General features: G+C 42.4%; 1 protein-coding gene across 4 annotated transcripts in view; it reads right to left on the bottom strand.

The window, feature by feature from the left end:
• The window catches only part of MCTP2 (multiple C2 and transmembrane domain containing 2), a 115324-nt gene that overhangs the window by 76206 nt on the left and 18967 nt on the right, over window positions 1–20151 (bottom strand). For all 4 annotated transcript variants that reach the window (XM_082198410.1, XM_082198411.1, XM_082198412.1 and 1 more), the window contains exons 2-6: window positions 19468–19984; window positions 17862–17927; window positions 13965–14073; window positions 4380–4522; window positions 701–777 (exon numbers count right to left, since the gene is read on the bottom strand). In XM_082198410.1, coding sequence (XP_082054536.1) covers window positions 701–777; window positions 4380–4522; window positions 13965–14073; window positions 17862–17927; window positions 19468–19935 — 863 coding nt within the window. In that variant the 5' untranslated portion in view covers window positions 19936–19984. The remainder of the gene's footprint in view (window positions 1–700; window positions 778–4379; window positions 4523–13964; window positions 14074–17861; window positions 17928–19467; window positions 19985–20151) is intronic.

Here is a 20151-nt window from a genome sequence, read left to right on the forward strand (position 1 = left end):
ACAAAATTCTAATTTGAATTTGCTTGCAATATTTCTTTCATAAACTTGAGAAAGGGTATTGGCACAAGTAATAAAAAATTGTACAGACCTATACAAGGTATTGAAATAAGTATATTAAATATACAGTGGTACCTTGATTCTCAAACTTCTGAACCGTTTGACTTCTGAAACGTTCAAAAACCAAGGCTTCCAATTTGCGCAGGCGCCCTGGAAACAATAGCCAACAACTGCATCGGATGTTTGGTTTCCGAAAAATGTTCAGAAACCAGAACACTTATTTCCAGGTTTTGGGCATTCGGGAGCTGAAACGTTTGCGTACCAAGACGTTTGAGAACGAAAGTTCCACTGTATATGAATTTAGGTAACTAAGCACTTATCAATGTCCTAATTTATTTTTGTTTTTTTGTTTTTTTGTTTGGGGGGTTATTATTAGTTTTCCGAATTTCCCAATTCTTCATTTAAGACTCTTAGAGGAAACATAATATCAAATTTCTAAATAATATCGCCTTGAAATTCAAATGCAAGCTGTAAATTTGAAGAGTTTATGCATTCCTCATGGTTTAATTTTAAAAGAAAAAGAGAGAGAAGATTCAGCAAGCTAAATTAGAATTCTGTAAGTTTTAGCATTTCGAGTCTCACAGAATGGATAACCAGCATCCCTAAGTAAATCAAATTAATGTTTAATAAGCTCTAAGCATACCTGTTCAGTTCCAGTTCACTCAGCATGACAACCGCTGAACCCATAAAGTCTGAAGAGGTTAAATCTCGATCATACACCTGATGCATATGGAAACAGGAGAAGAGGAAAAGGAAATATGTATCTGGACACCTGGAAACAATTACTGCATTTCAGATAAAAGAGCTATTTGTTCTCATTTAGTTCTACTTCAGGCTCAGCAATTCATGTGAAAAGCAATTTTTGATCGCATTTTTTATTATTGTTTATTGGCCTGGTTCAAAACACTAAGCTGTGGTTTGTGTAGCTAGCATGTGGCTTGTTTGAATGCCTGAACCAAGACAAGCAGACTAACCTGGCTTGTTGTCTTGAAATAATGCAAAGCCAGGGTTGTTGGTTTACAAACCATGGCTTGCTTTAAACTCTACTTTGGCATTGGTTTGAGCCCAACTGTTCTGCTCAGTCATGCTTTGTTTGGCTATCCCAGTTCATGTTATGTACGGAAGTTCTCACCCTGGGCCAGCAGAGGGATACTGTAGATAGTTTTCACTCAGGTCCACATATGCAAATAAGGGATTGAAAGTGATGTTCAGTGATTGGATAGTTACAGAAAATGGTTACTGTTGCATTCTAGTGGAGCTCTATATAAGCAGGCTGGCTGAACCCTTCAGTTCAGTTCTGTTCTGGCCTGTGAATAAGCAAGAGGTGTTTGAAGAATCGCTGTGTCGTCTGATATGTTCACCCACAACTTAACAGCTCAGATATTCAACAGGCTATAGGCAAGATAACTGGAAAACAAACCCAGCTTTGGAGAAGCAAATTAGCTTGTGTTTGCTCATCTGAGAGATGGCTCGATGTTTGCTGAGCAAACCATGGTTTCATGTTACATGTAAATAAAGCCACTGAGAAGTTTTCAGGTGTATTCATAGCACTTCTCCCCGCTCCAAAAAAAAAACCACCCTCAATATATTTTGTTCACTTTTGTCAACAAAACAACTCAATTTTCCCTAAAACCAATTTGTAATTATTATTTTTTAAAATGAAGTTTGGAAGTTTCAAACAAAAACTATGAACACATTTTTTCTTTGAAGAAATACTCAAAAGAAATAAGAAAACCTGACAAGCTGTTAACTTTTAAAGTTGCTGGTGTTGTGTGTGTTTTTTTAAGGGATAAAGCTTGCCTTTGCCACCCTCAGACAGATGGTTCCTAACATACCGATAGTTAAAACTATTCATTGAGATTATGCCCAGAAATAGGTGTTTTTATCTATAGGCAGTGCTCACAACAGCTATTACGAAGGCTTGTTCTATGGATAAGAGACAGTTTTCAACAGAAAGTTAGGACTATAAGCTCCTTTGTACCAAAGTCAAGTTCCTTTAGCTGAGATTCCTGCATTGCAGGGGTTAGACTAGATGAGCATTGGGGTCCCTTCCAACTCTGCGATTCTATGATTCTGATCCATTTACCGTATTTTTCACCCTATAAGACACACTTTTTCCCCTCCAAAAATGAAGGGGAAATGTGTGTGCGTCTTATGGGGCGAATGCAGGCTTTCGCTGAAGCCTGGAGAGCGAGGGGGGTCGGTACGCACCGACCCCTCTCACTCTCCAGGCTTCAGGAAGCTATCCGCTAGCTGTGGGAGACCCAGCTCTCCCAGGGCTAGCGGAGAGCTTGCCTGCACCCAGAAGCTTGGGGCGCGCTGAGCTCCGCACGCCCCAAGCTTCAGGATTAGCGCAGCGCACCTGGGGGGGAAATAAATTTTTTTTCCCTTTATTTCCCCCCAAAAAAACTAGATGCGTCCTATGGGCCAGTGCGTCTTATGGGGCGAAAAATACGGTAGCTCAGCACTATCTTCACAGACTGGCAAGGGCTCTCCAGAGTTTCAGAAACATGTCTTTCCTAACCCAATGTTGAAATGCTATTGAAATATATTCAGAGTAGAGTGTGGATTTCATGCCCTTTATTCAGCTCATAGTAGTGAGGAATGGAAGTTCCCCTGAAATGTCTGCTTTATATACATTATTTACACAATGGGTCCCACATGATTGGCTAATTCTGGGATTCTCCTGTAGGCCAATCAGGTTGCGGATTCATTTCTACCTGGAGTTGGATTGGGTGGCTCCTGTGGACCAATCAGACTACTGCATTTTAGACCCTATTCAACTCATGGAATGAACCCAAAGCCTTGTCTGCATGTGAATTGCTGACAGAAGAATACAACCCTTGCTTATTATGTACAGATTTGGCGGGGGGGGGGGGGGGGTTCCTCCTATCACCACTGGTAGTTAGGCAGGCTTTTGAAATACTATAAAAATCTAGCTCCTTCCTATTAAGAGTGGCACTCCTGAGAAAGTGCTGGTCTGGCCTTGCTTTCTTTCCATCGGGAAAAGAACTACGCTGAGAATTAGAACCTATCTAGATATGCAGGAAATGGACTGGGGGTTGCTATGTAGTAAACTCTACCTATGGGTGAAGGGCTAGAATAGATTATCTATGGCCACTCTGGGTAAAAACTCACTCTGTCTACAAATATGTTAACCCAGAGAAGAAACACAGAGGGGAATTGCAAAGTTCTGAGGCCATTCTCAAATCGAATCAACGTCAGTCGAGAACATCATCTGTTCTGCATTTTCAAGATGCCATCTGCTTGTAGACAGCACATCTCAAAGATAATTCCTCAGGTGTGAGAGGTTTCATGTGTGTATTTATTCTATCTACGAGCCACCAGTAACATGTGTCTGCGGAGCGATGAACAAATGATAAATAAGACCATTTAAAACGAGAATCTCAAATGCACACTAAAATCTAGCATAGCTATAACCAGACTCTTCTCTGAGATGGGGACTGAGATGTCAAGCCACTTTGAGAATTGTAGCTCTGTAAGTGGATTCGGGGATCGCCAAATATAACTCATCAGCACCTTCACAAACCACAGATCCCAGGATTTTTGGGGGGAGGTGCCATGCCTGTTCATAGTGGTATAACACTGTGTCAGGGAACTGACATCGGAGCCAGAGGTGGAGGCAAGGCTCCCAAGTGATGCTGGAGAAGGGCCCAGCAGGGAGAGAGGCAGCTCATCAGCTGGGGAAGGAAATCAGCGCAACACCAGGGATAAAGGGGGGCAGATGGGGGAATCGGCGAAAGGGCTCCAGGACTCTTCGCTGGACATCAGCGGGGAGAGCACGGGTCCTCCACTACCCACACCCTGCCTGCGCAGAAGACTTCTGCGCAGGGTGAGTAGGAGGAGACTTGGCGTCAAACAGCTTTTATGCTGGAAAAGGTTTAAGAAACGCCCACTGACGGATTCTGCTAGCGACTGAGGCAGCCACGAAGTGAAGGGCTGTCCAGACAGGAAAGGTTTAACAAGCCAACTTAGCCAGGAGTGGTGGTAACTTACGCACGAGCAACCCATATTCATCACACACTGCTTTAAATATGGGGCCCAAGTGAAGCTCCTAGACCACCTTCCCATACCCTCCAACATTTCTCTGATGATAACGGGGACATTCAAAGACAACCTCATATACAATGCATTGCAGCAATCCAGAGAGGAGGGTTGCCAGAGCATAGATCGTCAAAGAAAAGTTATCAGCATCCAGATAGGGTTGTCATACCTAAGGTTCTAGCTTAATGTGGTCAAAAGCCAGCCCTCCCCAGGCCATTTTAGGCAAAATTCAGCAGCAGCTCCAATCAACAGCTTACCTTCACGCAGAGTCTTTGGTCAAGGGCTTGTATTGGAATTATGACAGTTTCATTCCAAACAGGGTTCAGGTTCTTATAGATGACTTTGCTTTTGTAAAGCGTTTTCCCATTCAGCTGAAACTTCACATAAGGGTCACTTGTACCTGAACAAGGAAAGAACGAAAAGAATTCAGTTGATCTAGAAAACGTTATCCCGGCTATCAGGTTAAACCAGTAATTCCCAAACGGTGTATCTTGGCACTCTACAATGAGAAGAGGATTAAGTTAATTAAGGGACCTCTCCAGATGTCCTTTTTATCGTACATTCGTGGTGATTTGTGATTATGATAGTATCGGTGCTGTTAGACATGGAACTGGCATTGTTACTCGTTCCACATTTCTGAGAAATAAAACTTTTAATTTGGCACCACCCACACTTCGGAACTCCCTGCCGATTGGAATCGGGCAAGCTCCTTCGCTGTTCTCTTTTCAGCACCTGCTATTAACTTTTTTGTTTAAGCAAGCCTACCCAGAAATATAGAATGCTGACAATGTGTTTTGATCTGGCTTTCAGCTTATTGCTGGTTTTTATTATTTTTCGAGATTTTGAATTCTTGTTTTAACTGGGCTTTTTTTTTTTTGCTGAAAATTTCATTTTCTAACACGTTGTTTCAAACCACGAAACATGTTGAGGTTTGTTTTGCTTTTACAGTCAAGATATATAAATATAGTGAGGAATAATTAGTACATAATGCACAACCACGCTTTCAGCACTGTTTATTTAACAAAATTTAAGTACCACTTGACTGTAAGGAAACCTGTGATTGGTTTCCAAGTTTATACAGTGGTGCCTCACAAGACGAAAAGAATCCGTTCCGTGATTCTCTTCGTCTAGCGGTTTTTTCGTCTTGCGAAGCAAGCCCATTGACGGATTAGAGGATTAGCGCTATTAGCGCTATTAGCGGCTTTTAGCAGCTTTTAGCAGCTTTTAGCGGCTTATCAGCTTATCGGATCAGCTGATAAGCGGCTTAGCGGCTTAGAAAAAGGGGGGAGCAAAAACTCCCCGCAGGAACTTGCAAGACATTTTCGTCTTGCAAAGCAAGCCCATAGGAGATTCGTTTTGCAAAGCACCTCCAAAACGGAAAACTCTTTCGTCTAGCGAGTTTTCCGTCTTGCGAGGCATTCGTCTTGCGGGGCACCACTGTAAATGGATTGATTTCTTGCAAGTGCGGAATGAGTATTGTGTTCCATCTGTAACATTGCCAGCTCCTCAGATCGAAGCAGTTGAGTGGCTGAATATGGGACAAGGCTATTCTGCTCTCAATATTGCTAGTGCCTGCAACAGTTTTTTGGGGGACATACTGCTTTGCTTCCAATCGTATGTTTTCACACATCTCTGCTCTGTCCATTCCCACCTCAGCCAGAGAAAGAGAGAGACAGAGAGATGCCACATTCTATTCACATCATATATTTAAAGCACTATGATTCCACTTTAAACAGTCATGGCTCCTCCTAAGGAATTCTGGGAGCTGTAGTTAAGGGTGCTAACTGTTGTTAGGAGACCCCTATTCCCCTTGTTGTTGTTTAGTCATTTAGTCATGTCCGACTCTTCGTGACCCCATGGACCAGAGCACGCCAGGCACTCCTGTCTTCCACTACCTCCCGCAGTTTGGTCAAACTCGTGCTGGTAGCTTCAAGAACACTGTCCAACCATCTCTTCCTCTGTCGTCCCCTTCTCCTTGTGCCCTCCATCTTTCCCAACATCAGGGTCTTTTCCAGGGACTCTTCTCTTCTCATGAGGTGGCCAAAGTATTGGAGTCTCAGCTTCACGATCTGTCCTTCCAGTGAGCACTCAGGGCTGATTTCCTTAAGAATGGAGAGGTTTGATCTTCTTGCTGTCCATGGGACTCTCAAGAGTCTCCTCCAGCACCATAATTCAAAAGCATCAATTCTTCGGCAATCAGCCTTCTTTATGGCCTATTCCCCTTACAGAGCTATAATTCCCAGAGTTCCCTCTCTGGGAATTGCAGCTCGGTGAGTGGAATAGTTGCCTCTTAACAACCACTCAGCACCCTTAAGAAACTACAGCCCCCAGAATTCTTTGAGGGGAAACCAAAGCAGCATCATAGTGCTTTAAATGTGTGGTGTGAACACGGCCATAAGCTTCCATGGATCAGCCAACTTAGAACTGGATATCCCTTTATTTAATGCAGGGGAAGAGAAACTACTATCATTGCACATTCACAGAAGGGCAAAGCTCCACAGATAATACCGCTGAGCATTAAGCATTTCCAATAACCTTCCAGAGGATGTTTCAATGCTTAGAAATGAGATGAACAGAGGTGATTTGCCTTACGTTCTATTGTTAATTTCTCTTAAATATTCCAGTCCCTTCTCTCCTTTCTTAAAAATAAAATAAAGGAGGAGGGCAAGAAGGCTCAAGAGAAGAGCCGGCCCTTATCTCCCTGATAAGCAGAGGCTGCCAGCATATTAATAATAATTAAAAAAAAGAGAAGTCCCTCAACTATTAACTACATTAAAAAGGCTATATCTGGAGGAGGCCAGGAAAGCAACTGGTAGAATGAAAACATGAATAAGGAGATTGAAGGCAGGTTGGTCCAAACGCATTCGCTTATCTATTTCTTAAATGGAACAAGAACCGCACAACAAAGCAGTTCTTAAAAAGAAGAAAGGAAATGAACAGAGACAATATGTTTTTTTGGCTAATGCAATATTCAATCTCCAAATAACCTCTCCTCTTCGAGAAGTGGAGGAAAACATTCTCTGTGGGGATATTCTGCATTTTTCACATCAATGTTGGAAGTTTTACGGTTTCCGGAACATCCCCACGGCTGCTACCCCACCTTCCCTTACTGTAAAACAATGCCGTTCGTGCAAAACGAAGGGTTTTTGTTGTTTCTGTTAGTTTTCTTTTTTTTAAGCGTGCATCGGGGGGACGGACGGGTTGGCGGGCGGTTGAGGGGGGTGGGCGGCGGGAGGCGAACTATAATGAAAGAGCCTTTTAATTAAATGAGATTGCCTCCCTGGGATCAGGACTTCATGCTTGTCAGCTTACTCTCAAAATAAACATCTCAGAAGCAGGGCCTCGGCGGTGTCACTTACGGAGGCAAAGCACGCCGGGTAATCCCTAGGTATCTTGACAGCTACATAATGTTCAAACTGTTTCACGGGTGAACGGCAGCACTTGCGTGAAAGAAAATATTAATGTCTGGAATTAATAGGGAGAAAAAGGGGGGACGGCGCTTGACAGCACCAAAATGGGGGGTGGGGGGTAGGAGTGTCAAGTTAGGAGAACGTTAATTGTGAGGGGGGAAATAATTGAGAGGCGCCGGGGGGGGGAGAAAGAGGAGAGGCGAGAGAAAAGCACTGAACACAGCAAGCGAGGGAGGGCCTCTCTCTCAGCGCCCACCCCAGAGAAGAAGAAGAAGAAGAAGAAGAAGAAGAAGAAGAAGAAGAAGAAGAAATTGTCTCACTGTCAAGAAAGTAACGTCTCTACTAGGCAAGCCAGCCAGGAGGAGGGGTGAGAAAGGAGTCAATAGGCGAAAGGAAGAAGGAGCCTCCGTTGCTTGAGATGGCAATGCCAAGGATGAACAAGTGATGGACCGTCCACGTCAGCCGACAGTCAGGCTTTAACCCCAATAATCGGCAGCTTTGCAAACAACGGGCCTGAGAGGCGTTTCCATAAGCAGTGAGCCGGCTGCCGAGATCCGAACCGGTAGCCAGGCGACTCCCCGTTTCAAAATATGTCCATTTGGCCTTCCCTGCTGAACTCTGCACGGATATTTTCTCTAACCTGCGTGCTGCCGGCACAGCTATGTTTCCCATCTGTGCCGAGATCCTACACAGTAGTCCAAGAACTTAAATTTTTAAACAAATATATGTTCACTTCCCCTCCATACTTTGTAGCCCAAGAACATCTGTTTTTAAATAAATAAATTACTATTATTATCATTATTATTTATTTATACCCCGCCCATCTGGCTGGGTTTCCCCAGCCACAAATATACAGTTGTATCTTGGAAGTCAAATGGAATCTGTTCCAGAAGTCCCTTCGACTTCCAAAACGTTCGGAAACCAAAGCACGGCTTCTGATTAGCTGCAGGATTTTGAAAATCGTTCAAAAACTGGAACACTCACTTCTGGGTTTCACTTGTTCAGGAGCCAATTTGTTTGGCAGCCAAGGTGTTCGAGATCCAAGGTACGACTGTATATGCTATACCTGGAACTGTTACATGCAACATATAATACCCATTTCCGCAATTGTAAGCGATCAATCTTTTAGTTTGGCAGCAATCAACCTTTGGAACTCCTTGCCAACTGACCACCAGACAGGCTCTTCGCTGTACCCTTTTTGGCTAAAAACGTTTTTGTTTAGGCAAGCCTGTCCAGGTACGGATATGCTGAAGTGTTTCTATCTCTTTTTAGTCTACTGTTATTTTAAATATTATTTTAAAAATATTTTAAATAGTTGTTTTTAACTGTTTTTACTGCTATTTCCATATTTTTTTCCATTTTGCAAACAGCTTCGAGGTGGGGTTTTTTTTGTTGTTGTTGTTTTACAATCAAGAGGTATGTGCATTTTAGGAAACAAATAAAATAAATAAATATTTTTCCCTTGTAAACTTTGTGGGGGTGTTTTTTCTCTAACCTACATGCTTTCAGCATAGCTATGTTTTCCCTTCAAGCAGGCAAGCACAAGCTGAGAGGAAAACAATATGAACTATACATTTTTTGCCCTTCAAGCAACCCCCATAAATGCTGGCAAATGTTACTACCACTAAATGCTACCGTTTCATTTAAAAATAAAAATAGGGCACACTGAAAATTTATCCGGAGCTCTGCCTTTCTTCCTAGCTTGAGTGTAAATAATTTCTACATTTGTTTGTTTTGTGTTGTGCATTACCTAAAAATATTAGGCAGTATAATTTACTTAACACAGATGAATAGCATCTAATATAAGGGACAGGACAGAGTATGAATTCTAAAACCTGAATTGTGAATTATGAGAACAATTGGTTGTTAAGCCACTCTGGAAATTATAGTCCTGTGAGAGGAATATTAAAATTATGATTATTATTACAATTAATTTATCAGTCAGGTCCAAGTCCAATGTTCTAATTGGTATGTCACCTAGGCTATCAAAAAACCAAAAATTTAAGAAATAGTAGTAGCAACAATACCCCAGTAGCATGACCTCTGCCTATGTTTCCAGTGAAATTATATGTTATTGACATGTTTAGGCCCAAGACTAATCTGAAATACAGTGGTGCCTCGCAAGACAAAATTAATTCGTTCCGCGAGTTTTTTCGTCTAGCGAATTTTTCATCTTGCGAAGCACGGTGTCGGGAAAGTTTTGGAAAAGCTTCAAAAATCACCAAAGTCTTCAAAAACCTCAAAAAAGGCTACCACACCGCGTTCTATGAGTTGCTCCTCGAAGTCAAGTTGCAACTGTATTAACGGTGTTAAGAAAAAGGAAACAAACTTGCAAGACATTTTCGTCTTGCGAAGCAAGCCCATAGGGAAATTTGTCTTGCGAAGCAGCTCAAAAAACGCAAAACCCTTTCGTCTAGCGAGTTTTTCGTCTTGCGAGGCATTCGTCTTGCGGGGCACCACTGTATCCATGCACAGTTTTGCCATTCTTATAAGAGAGAAAGGTTTTGAGCCCTAGTCTCAAGTCCTGTTCCATTCTCTCTGTACGCATTTTGGGCAGATTGTTGGAAAGTTCCTTCTGCAGCGAGAACTTCCTAGCATCACAAATGCACTGCTTGTACTATCCAATTGGCATTTAACGTTTCTCATATTAGAGGCAGATATGGCGTTTTAAATGGTTACTACTGCCCTCTAGCAGTTAAAAGGAGAACTGCCTCTGAACTTTCCCAGAGTTTCTCACTGTGTAGGTGTGTCCTGAAATCAGTGGAAATACCACAACGGGGGAAATGAAAATAAAAAAGGCAAAAGTTAATAAAATCAGGACACACTAGTTTTCTTCCCTTTTTTTTCAAAATACATTTGCATATTATAAAATGGAATATATATATATAGAGAGAGAGAGCGTGCGCCAGTTTGTTTTGTGGTTAGAGTACTGGATTAAGACCTGCCTCTCAGCCTAATCCACCTCACAAGACTGCTGTGGCGATTAAATGCAGGAAGAGGGGGACCATATACACTACCTTGAGCCCCTTGGAGAAAAGGGTGGAATATAAATCCAATCGATCGATCGATTCAAATACCGGGTAAAAGAGGTATTTCACAGCGACCACCCAGACATCTATGAGAAGCCTGCAAGCTGGACAAGGGCAACACAGTATCTAGGCCATCCAGCAACTGGCACTGAGAGGCATATTGACTCTGACAGTACAAGTAGAAAATAACCATTGTGGCTAGTTGAGAGCCAGTGTGGTGTAGTGGTTAAGAGCAGTAGTCTCGTAATCTGGGAAACCGGGTTCGCGTCTCCGCTCCTCCACATGCAGCTGCTGGGTGATCTTGGGCCAGTCACACTTCTTTGAAGTCTCTCAACCCCACTCACCTCACAGAGTGTTTGTTGTGGGGGAGGAAGGGAAAGGAGAATGTTAGCCGCTTTGAGACTCCTGAAGGGGAGTGAAAGGCGGGATATCAAATCCAAACTCTTCTAGTAGCATGGATAGCCTTGTCCTCCATGAATTTGGAAACGTGTCCATGATGCTGGGGATATGGGCTGTCTGGATCTCTGCAGAAAGGTACACAGGGAACCAGATGACCCAAACCAAGTCTAACACTGCTGCAGTGGTCGAAGGTTTGTTTGTGCATATACCACTAGTCAATGGGATCAAGAGCCATTTCACATAGCAAAAGCAGCAAGCACAAACTCATTGACAAGCCTGTCGGTGCATGACTTTGCTTTTTCATTCTTATCTATGTATCTAAAACTATCATGTGTGAATTTGTCCTCAGGGCAAATTCTTGCCTGCTTGCCACTGTGGCAATCACTGAAAGCCTGAGAATAAGGAACTGCCTTTCTGTTTATTTTTCTGGGTGCTTGAATTGTAAAGGTGTCTGCAAAACAACTCATCTTGATGTCCAATGAGACATGACTAGCCCATGATCCTGTCACGACTATTAGCAGTGGAAGAGGAGGAGTTAACCCTCCCCCTACCCCTACCCCTTTGGATGCCATTTTGCATTCAACCACTGGAAGCACTCATAGGAGATTTGGGCATCTGTATGCTATATTTTCCTGGTTACATCTGAATCAGAAGAGGCCAGGGCCTGGTTGAAGGCCAATAAAATGAGGCCAAATCATGGTAAGATGGAATCTTTGTGGGTAAGGGGTTCCCAGATCTGGGAGTTCACCTGTCTCTGAAGAAACAGGTGCACAGGTTGTGGGTGCTCCTAGGTACAACTTTTGTCACTGTAGGCTTCTGAGACTTCTGTGGTGAGGAGGGGCTATTATTAGATTAGGTTGAAACACCAACCATACCTTTCCAGGACAGGGATTGGACTACTGTAATGCACTCTGTGTAGGGCTTCCCTTGAGATTGGTCCAGGAGCTGTAGCTGGTGTAGAACACTGCAACCAAGTTGTTGAGTGGAGCACCAGGACATGCAGATATTATAGCTATGCTGGGAGAACGGCACTGCCTGCCAATCAGCTACAAAGCCATGGCTGTAGTGTGGTATAGTGGTTAAGAGTGCTGGACCTAGGAGACCAGGGTTCAAATCCCCAAGCAGCTATGAAGTTCACTGAGTGACTTTAGGTGTGTCCCTACGTCTTAGCCTAACCTACAGTACCTCATAGGGTTGTTCTGAGGATAAAATAGGAGGAGGAAGTGTGTGTGCCACTTTGAGCTCCTAGGGAAAAAAGGTGGGATATAAATACAGTAGTAGCTGTAATAATAATAATAATAATAATAATAATAATAATAATAATAATAATAATAACTATAAAGCCCTGAGCAAATCGAGACTAGGTTACCTAAAAGACCGCCTGCCCCTCTATAGACCTGCAAGATCACTTAGATCATCTGGGGAAATTCTACTTGTGGTGCGACACTCTACATCAGGGGTAGGCAACCTAATCACCTTCTCAATCCGGCCCACAGACACTCTGGGAATCAGCGTGTTTCTACATGAGTAGAATGTGTCCTTTTATTTAAAATGCATCTCTGGGTTATTTGTGGGGCATAGGAATTCGTTCATATTTTTTTCCCAAAACATAGTCCGGCCCACCACATGGTCTGAGGGACGGTGGACCAGCCCATGGCTGAAAAAGGTTGCTGACCCCTACTCTACAGAATATCACAGGGTGGTCATCAGAAAACATACATTTACTGCTGTTGCCCCATCAGTTGTGTCATACATCTTGCAAGGACTTGTCCTTTTTGTCCAGGCTTTCCCTGTTTACCATAAGATTCAACCCAGATTTATATGCATGAATTCCCTAGATCTGTTTCATTTGTTTTTATGTCTTTATACTGTTTTGTTGATTTTAGGCAACACTGGATACTGGTTTGTATACTGTACATAATTTAAAAACATTAAGGGGTTTAGAAAGGCTTTAAAATAAATATATAAATACATTTTCCTGACAGAAATTGCCGCATACAGAGCACACTTTGCCAGTTTATGAAACAGCTCAAATTTTGTCACAAGAAATGTGCAAATATGTGCATATGGATGTGCAGGTAAGCAGTCTTTCACTGCTGTCTTGCAATGTTTAAAGCATCACAAGTCTTTCCTGCAGCATGGAAGAACATCCACAAGAGGGCACCACCAAAGCAGACACAGATTTTGTCCCAGTGTCCTGCGGATACTGTAAAATAAAAAGTATGGTAGATTTTGCAAAGCAAAAGCTTAGTATTTCCCACAAAAGTAGATCCTGCCTCAACCACAGCTGGAGGACCCCAGGTTCCCTCGATAGTTTTCAGCCATTATCCCAGCTCACTCTAAGACAACTTCGTGTGACTACTCCATGAATGCAAAATTTAGTACTGGGAAGAAGCATCGAGATTTTGTGAACTGTTCCCCTTCTGTTTTGTTTTGTTTAAGCAGCAATTTTGTGGCTCTTGTTGCCGCAAAGATAGGCTTGAAACTATGAAGTCAGAAAGCAGAAAAAGTAGTTCATGGCCAGTGATTGAATACAGTGTAACTCGGGTTACATACGCTTCAGGTTACATACACTTCAGGTTACATACTCCACTAACCCAGAAATAGTGCTTCAGGTTAAGAACTTTGCTTCAGGATGAGAACATAAATCATGCTCCGGCGGCGCAGCAGCAGCAGGAGGCCCCATTAGCTAAAGTGGTGCTTCAGGTTAAGAACAGTTTCAGGTTAAGAACGGACCTCCAGAACGAATTAAGTGCTTAACCCAAGGTACCACTGTAATTGATACAAAGAAAGAGTTTCCATGCAAAATCCCATCATGTGTACAGGAAATCATAACATGTGGATAAGACCCAACCCTCAGGTGCACAGCAAGTTGCAATATTGGCTCTTGGAGCTATTACCCTCTAGAGCTCAGCTAAAGCACCACTCCATTATCTGTACATCTTTGAAGAAGAAGAGGAAGAATAATAATCAGCATTGTACATATAGCAAGAGAATGACTCACCACAGCGATCCCTGATGACCAGGTTTCTGCCTTCCTTCAGATGTATTGTTAACAGATATGCAAATGTGGTCGGCAATTTGCTCAAACCATCACTTCCTTCCTCAAGCATCTGTGGGAATAGTTTCAAAAGTAAATGTATACATCAGTTTCACTTCTCATAAAGAGTATGTACTAAACACAGATCCACCCTATCACAATTCTAGGAATCTGAAAGCTAGGACCACATGAAAGACCACTAAAAGTAGAGACAACACATTGTGTCTTGCCTAGGCATTAAGGTCATCATCCAAGGCCCTTCAGTGACTGCCATCATTTGTGTGCTCTGGCAATTTTATTTGCCATCACTCTCTCCTTTTCTGGTTCCATTGGGATCATCTTCTTATTCACAACGCTATTGCTCATGATGCTTTCATTTAATTGTAGCTTAAAGAGGGGTGGGCAAGTCTATCAATTTTGGTTTCTCGGTTTCTCTCTTTTTTCCAACCTTAAATTCAGTTTACAATGAACTCAAAAAGATATTGAAGATTACCTTTGCCCCCCCCCCAAAAAAATGAAGCCTTCCTGTTAGGCATCATAAGACACTGATATACCAAATACTTCTTTATGCCACCATGGCAGCAAGAATTCTAATAGCTAGAAACTGGAATGGAGACGTGATACTGATGAAATTGGAGTGGTAATCAAAACTGTTAGAATTTGCAGAATTGGCTAAAATGACGGAAAAACTAAGAGACCGGACTGAATAAACATTTATAAAGGAATCGGACCTGTACAGAAAGTATCTCAGGAAAGTATCTCAGGAAGCACTGCAAGAATTTGAACTCATTGGCAGGCCTAGAGTACCTTCTGTAGAAAATTAGGAAATTATAGAAACTTAAGAGAATAAAGATGTATTGGCATTGATAAAGGTAAGTCTGACAATTTAAAAAGTAATAAGGTATCATGGGATGGAAAGTCGTTATGGAAGACATGTATTAGGAAATTATTGTATTTAGATGTATTGTGTTAAAGCGGGGTTTTTTTGTTGGTTGTTTGGGTTTTTTGTTGGAACTAATAAAGCAAAAATAAATAAATAAAAATCCTCATGAAATTTCATCAGCATTTTAATGTGAATTTTTCCTAAAATAGACATTTATATATGCAATGTTGTCTGACACACACACACTCTTGCAAAGCAATTTTCCCTAATCGAAAGCATTTTTACAGGTTTCTTTTACTAACATATGCATCTTTATGGTAGTTATGTTTACTCTAGGATACGCATTTTCATCCATATTACTTGGCTGGAGAATAGCACTGCAAAATTCAGGGAGGTGCAGATTTTGAAGAATGGCTATGTTTCATTTGCGTATTGTTCCAAAAAGTGTGAATTTGGGAGGTTTGCCTTCAAATGCAAACTGAACTCAATTTTTCCCCCATCCTCAACTTTAAATTCATTTTGTGGTTGTTGTATATACCACTCTGGGATCTGTTTGGATGAAGGGTAGTTTAGGCATTTTAAAAGTGGGTAAAACTGGTCTCATTCTGACACTACAATCAAATTGTGGCTTGGCCATTGGGGAGATGCTTTGAGATCCTAAGCTTCCCCCTTTGTGCTCAAATTCATTACTTCTTCTCCAGGTTCACACAAACCATAGTTTCCCTCCAAATCAGAAGCAGAAACCATAGCTTGAACTGGATTTTCAGTTCTGAACTGGAAGTAAAAGGTAAAGGACCCCTGACAGTTAAGTCCAGACGCAGACAACTCTGGGGTTGCGGTGCTCATCTCGCTTTACAGGCCAAGGGAGCCGATGTTTATCCGCAGACAGTTTTTACGGGTGATGTGACCAGCATGACTAAGCCACTTCTGGTGAACCAGAGCAGCACACGGAAACACCGTTTACCTTCCCGCCAGAGCGGTACCTATTTATCTACTTGCACTTTGACGTGCTTTCAAACTGCTAGGTTGGCAGGAGCTAGGACCGAGCAGCAGGAGCTCACCCAGTCACGGGGATTCGAACCGCCAAGCTTCTGATCATCAAGCCCAAGAGGCTCAGTGGTTTAGACCACAGCGCCACCCATGATCTTGTGGTAAACCATAGTTTAGACCAAGAAGGGAAGGAGTAAATTGGAAGACATGAGTGTGAAGCCCTTTGTAATGGCCAGTTTGACTATTACATCTAATCTGGACCATTGATTTAATGATCCCTGGATTTACATTTGCAGACGTAACATGAATACACGGATTGGGAGAGGAGCAAGTGTTGTGTAGTCATTAAAAGAGCTAGAGTAACTATATGTATATAGACAGGGCAGATAGATCGTCAAAGCTGAGGAGGAAATATGGGAGAATCGTACATTGGAAATATTGTCTATAAGAATAAAATAAAATCAATATAAATTAATTTGGAGATGGTATTTAACACCAGTCAGATTAAATCAAATAAACAAGGAATATTCGGTGTTATGTTTGAGGGGATGCCAGGAAACTGGGAATGATATTCACATGTGGTGGGGGTGTAAATATGTACTATTTTTCTGGCAAAGGGTGTTTAAGGAGATAACAGAAATCACTGGGTTAAAGCTGACCAAAAGTCTAGAGGCAGCATTATTATCAATTTACGATGGGGTGGAAGATTCACAGGCCACAAAGGACTTGCTCACAAATTTATTGACAGCTGCATAAATTATGATAGCTAGGAAGTGGAAGAGGCAAGCAGAATATAAAATGGAAGAATTGTATAAAGAGGTGTGGGACATAGCTATTAATGATAAATTAGAATGTGCCATTAAGGTAAGACAGGGAATATTCAGGAGAAGTGATTTTGAGGAGATATGGAGGGTGTTTGTAGAATTTGTACTGTTAAAACGGAAAGGGGTCAAACCATTGCAAGAGGTGTTGAAATTTTGGGAGGTTGGATAGTTACAATGAAGTGGTCTTAGTGGTGTGGAGCACATTTTTATTCTTATTTATGTATGATTATTACTTTGTCAAAATAATAATAATAATAATAATAATAATAATAATAATAATAATAATAATGAGAGAGAGCTAGAGTAGGACCTGGGAGACCAAGGTTCAAATTTCCATTCAGCCATGAAGCTCACAGGGTGATTTGGGGCCAATCACCACCTCTTAGCCCAGGCATCCCCAACCTGCGGCCCTCCAGATGTTTTGGCCTACAATTCCCATGATTCCTAGCTAACAGGACCAGTGGTCAGGGATGATGGGAATTGTAGTCCAAAACATCTGGAGGGCCAAAGGTTGGGGATGCCTATCTTAGCCTAACCTGGAAGATTGTATAACCGACTAAGGTAAGAGTCATGTTTATTGCTCCACCTACTTTTACCTGCCCATGTGTGTCCTCTGGAAGGACATGCAGCCCCTGGGCTGAAAAATGTTCCTCACCTTTCTCTTAAGTCACAGTGCATCCAAAGGAAATTACAGAGCTAGTCACCACACCACTGGGGACTAGTGCTGCAGACAAGGTTACTTCTGCAGGAGGCAACATGAGAGTAACACAAGAATCCAGTCTTAGGGAAGGAAGAAACCAAGGAACATACTGAGTCAAAGCCCATGTAGCTTAATATTGTCTTCTCCAAGATTTCAGACAGGGGACTTTTCTAGCCCTACCTAGAGGTGCCATTATTGAATCAGATCTTCTACATGCAAGTCAAATGCTCTGGCACTGAGCCATAGCCTTTTCCCATTAGGTTGAGGTGAACCCAACCCACCTCCACCTGCCTAGAGAACTATTAACCACACCACAATTCTTCCACATTCCTTGCTGTTATGCAATGCCCACTGCTAGATTCCACAAAAGTGATTTCTATTAACACAAGCTTCAGAGGCTCTGCACCTGGTATTTGCAGCTTACAGCCTGGCATTCACTTTTTTAAAAAAAATGTATCACTCACCGACTGCTCCTCAAACAGCTGAGAAGAGCTGGAGGAGTCAAGGATGGAGCCTCCGCCATACGAACGCTATGAAAAGAATAGAACAGAGGTTGCATTGACTTTGCATTGTATTGCTGTTGCTCAATCCTTCAGCGGCGACGTTCCATTTCAGTGCAAAAAGAAAAAAGAAAGAAAAGAGAAAGGTGCAAAAAGGAAAAAAGGGCTTATCTTTGAGCAAGTTGAGGAATGTCGCTGGACAGCAGACCAAGTCACATGCTTTCCCCCATCATTCGCATACATAATGTGTCAAGCCTGCTGCTCTGAGCCCATACACACTATGGTCCAAAACCACACAATCATGCAAGCCAAATTACTTGGTCTAGATATCTCAGTATGGGCTACACTGATTAGCAGCAGCTCTGCAGGTTTTCAGGTGAAGGACATTCCCAACCCCTCCCTGGAGATACTGAGGATTAAGCCTGAGACCCTTCTCTGTGCAAACCAGATACTCTACCACTAAGCTGTGGCACTTTCCCAAGGTTCCAGTCCTCACGATTCTGAATAAAGGGTTGAAGTAAACGGAAACATTAGAGCCTGCCATATTAGACTATTGGTTCATCTGTTGTCCACCATTGACTAGCAGCGACATTTGGGGGTTTCAAACAGGAGATAATCCCAGACCTACCTGGAGGTGCCAGGGACCTTCTGCATTTGCTGTTTTATTGTTGTTGCTGCTGTTTGTAGGGTGGATGGATAACCACGCAATTGCGTATACAGGCCTATGAACTAGCTCACACTTCACATTGTGCACAAGGTAAAGGGGAAGGGCAACCAAACAATCCACCACACAAACTGGATCACCAGCCAGCTGGCGTCAGATCTGGGCCAGTGCTGTGGTGGCACATTCTTTCCAACTAAAGGGTCCCCAAAATCCTAGGTTCAAAGAATGGCGAGATTTCCCCTACCAATATGAGGATTTGTAGGGGAAATGTCGGGGATTGGATGGGGATTGGTTGACTGTGTAATGTGTAAGGATGAGTGACCATATCAGTTTTGCTTTCTAACCTTTCCATTTTTAAGATCAGTTCTCCACATTTCCGTGTCATTTTGTGATGAGAGAGTCCTCATGAAAATTCATCAGCGTTTTTGTGCATATTTAACATATACATTTTTGCATACCATTTTCCCTAAAATAATGCCATTTTATATGTTATTTTCATCAACACATGCATTTTTGTGGAGACATTATCCCAATATCTGCATTTTTGTACACATTACTTGGTTGGCAAATTGCATTGCAAATTTCGGAAAAGGACGAATTTCAAAGGAGTGCTGTGTTTCAGCTTGCATACCGTTTTAGAAAGTGCGAATTAGATAAATTCATTTTTAAATGCAAACTGAATTGACTTTCTCCCCCACCCCTAAGTAATATGCTTGTTGTACAGTATTAACACGGATGTGTATATAGCATATAAATGTTTTGATCCCCTTTGGGGGCTCACCAACTGACCTTCCCTCCACAACCTTGGGAGGGAATGTGGCACAAAGGGCAAAAGGTTCCCCCCCCTTCCTCTAGCATCAGGTCTAAACCAGCCCACTGACACTGGTCAACCCCAAGGCACATTACCTCAAGAACATCTTCTGCAAGGTCACTGCTAAAACTGCTTCTTTTCAACAATTCAAAGAGATCTTCACTGGATTTCCGCTTCACGTCCAACTGTGAGCCACAAGCAATGGGTTCCTCAACTCCAATTTCCAAGCGTACAGTCTCCTGCTGGTTCCACTGCCACTTCTCCCCAGTCTGTTCTGAGGAAGAGCTGCTGCTCTCCTGAAAGAACATCTCCGTTGCAGAAAAACCACTGGGGAAATAAGTGGACAGAGCCTTGGAACGTGAACAATTCATTTCTTCTTCAACAACTGTCTCCACGTCCAACATGTCTGGTACTGAGGAACTAAGACGCCGGTCTAATGGATGCCTTTTCCTGGTCTCCACTAGTTTAGAAGAGCTTTTCTTAGTCCTTCTGATGCTGAAGTTCTGTAACCTTCTTGTTTTTTGTTTGAATGATCCCCAGACAGAAGACTTATCCAGTTCCATGATTAAACTGGATTTTCCACACCAGGTCTTAAGGCCTTTCCATTGACTCCTAAGGGTGATGTGGAGAGGGACAGAACATAAGGAGAAATAAAGTGAGCTGTAGCATTACAGAGACTTGAATCGTAGGTTGGAATGTCTCAGACCTGAACAGATTCTCAGTCAAAACAGGTTGCATTACTAATTCCTCCCAGTGTAGGAACAAAATAATCTCACAGG

This window comes from Podarcis vaucheri (genome assembly GCF_965113315.1).
Source record: "Podarcis vaucheri genome assembly, chromosome: 14".
Taxonomy (NCBI): Eukaryota; Metazoa; Chordata; class Lepidosauria; order Squamata; family Lacertidae; genus Podarcis; species Podarcis vaucheri.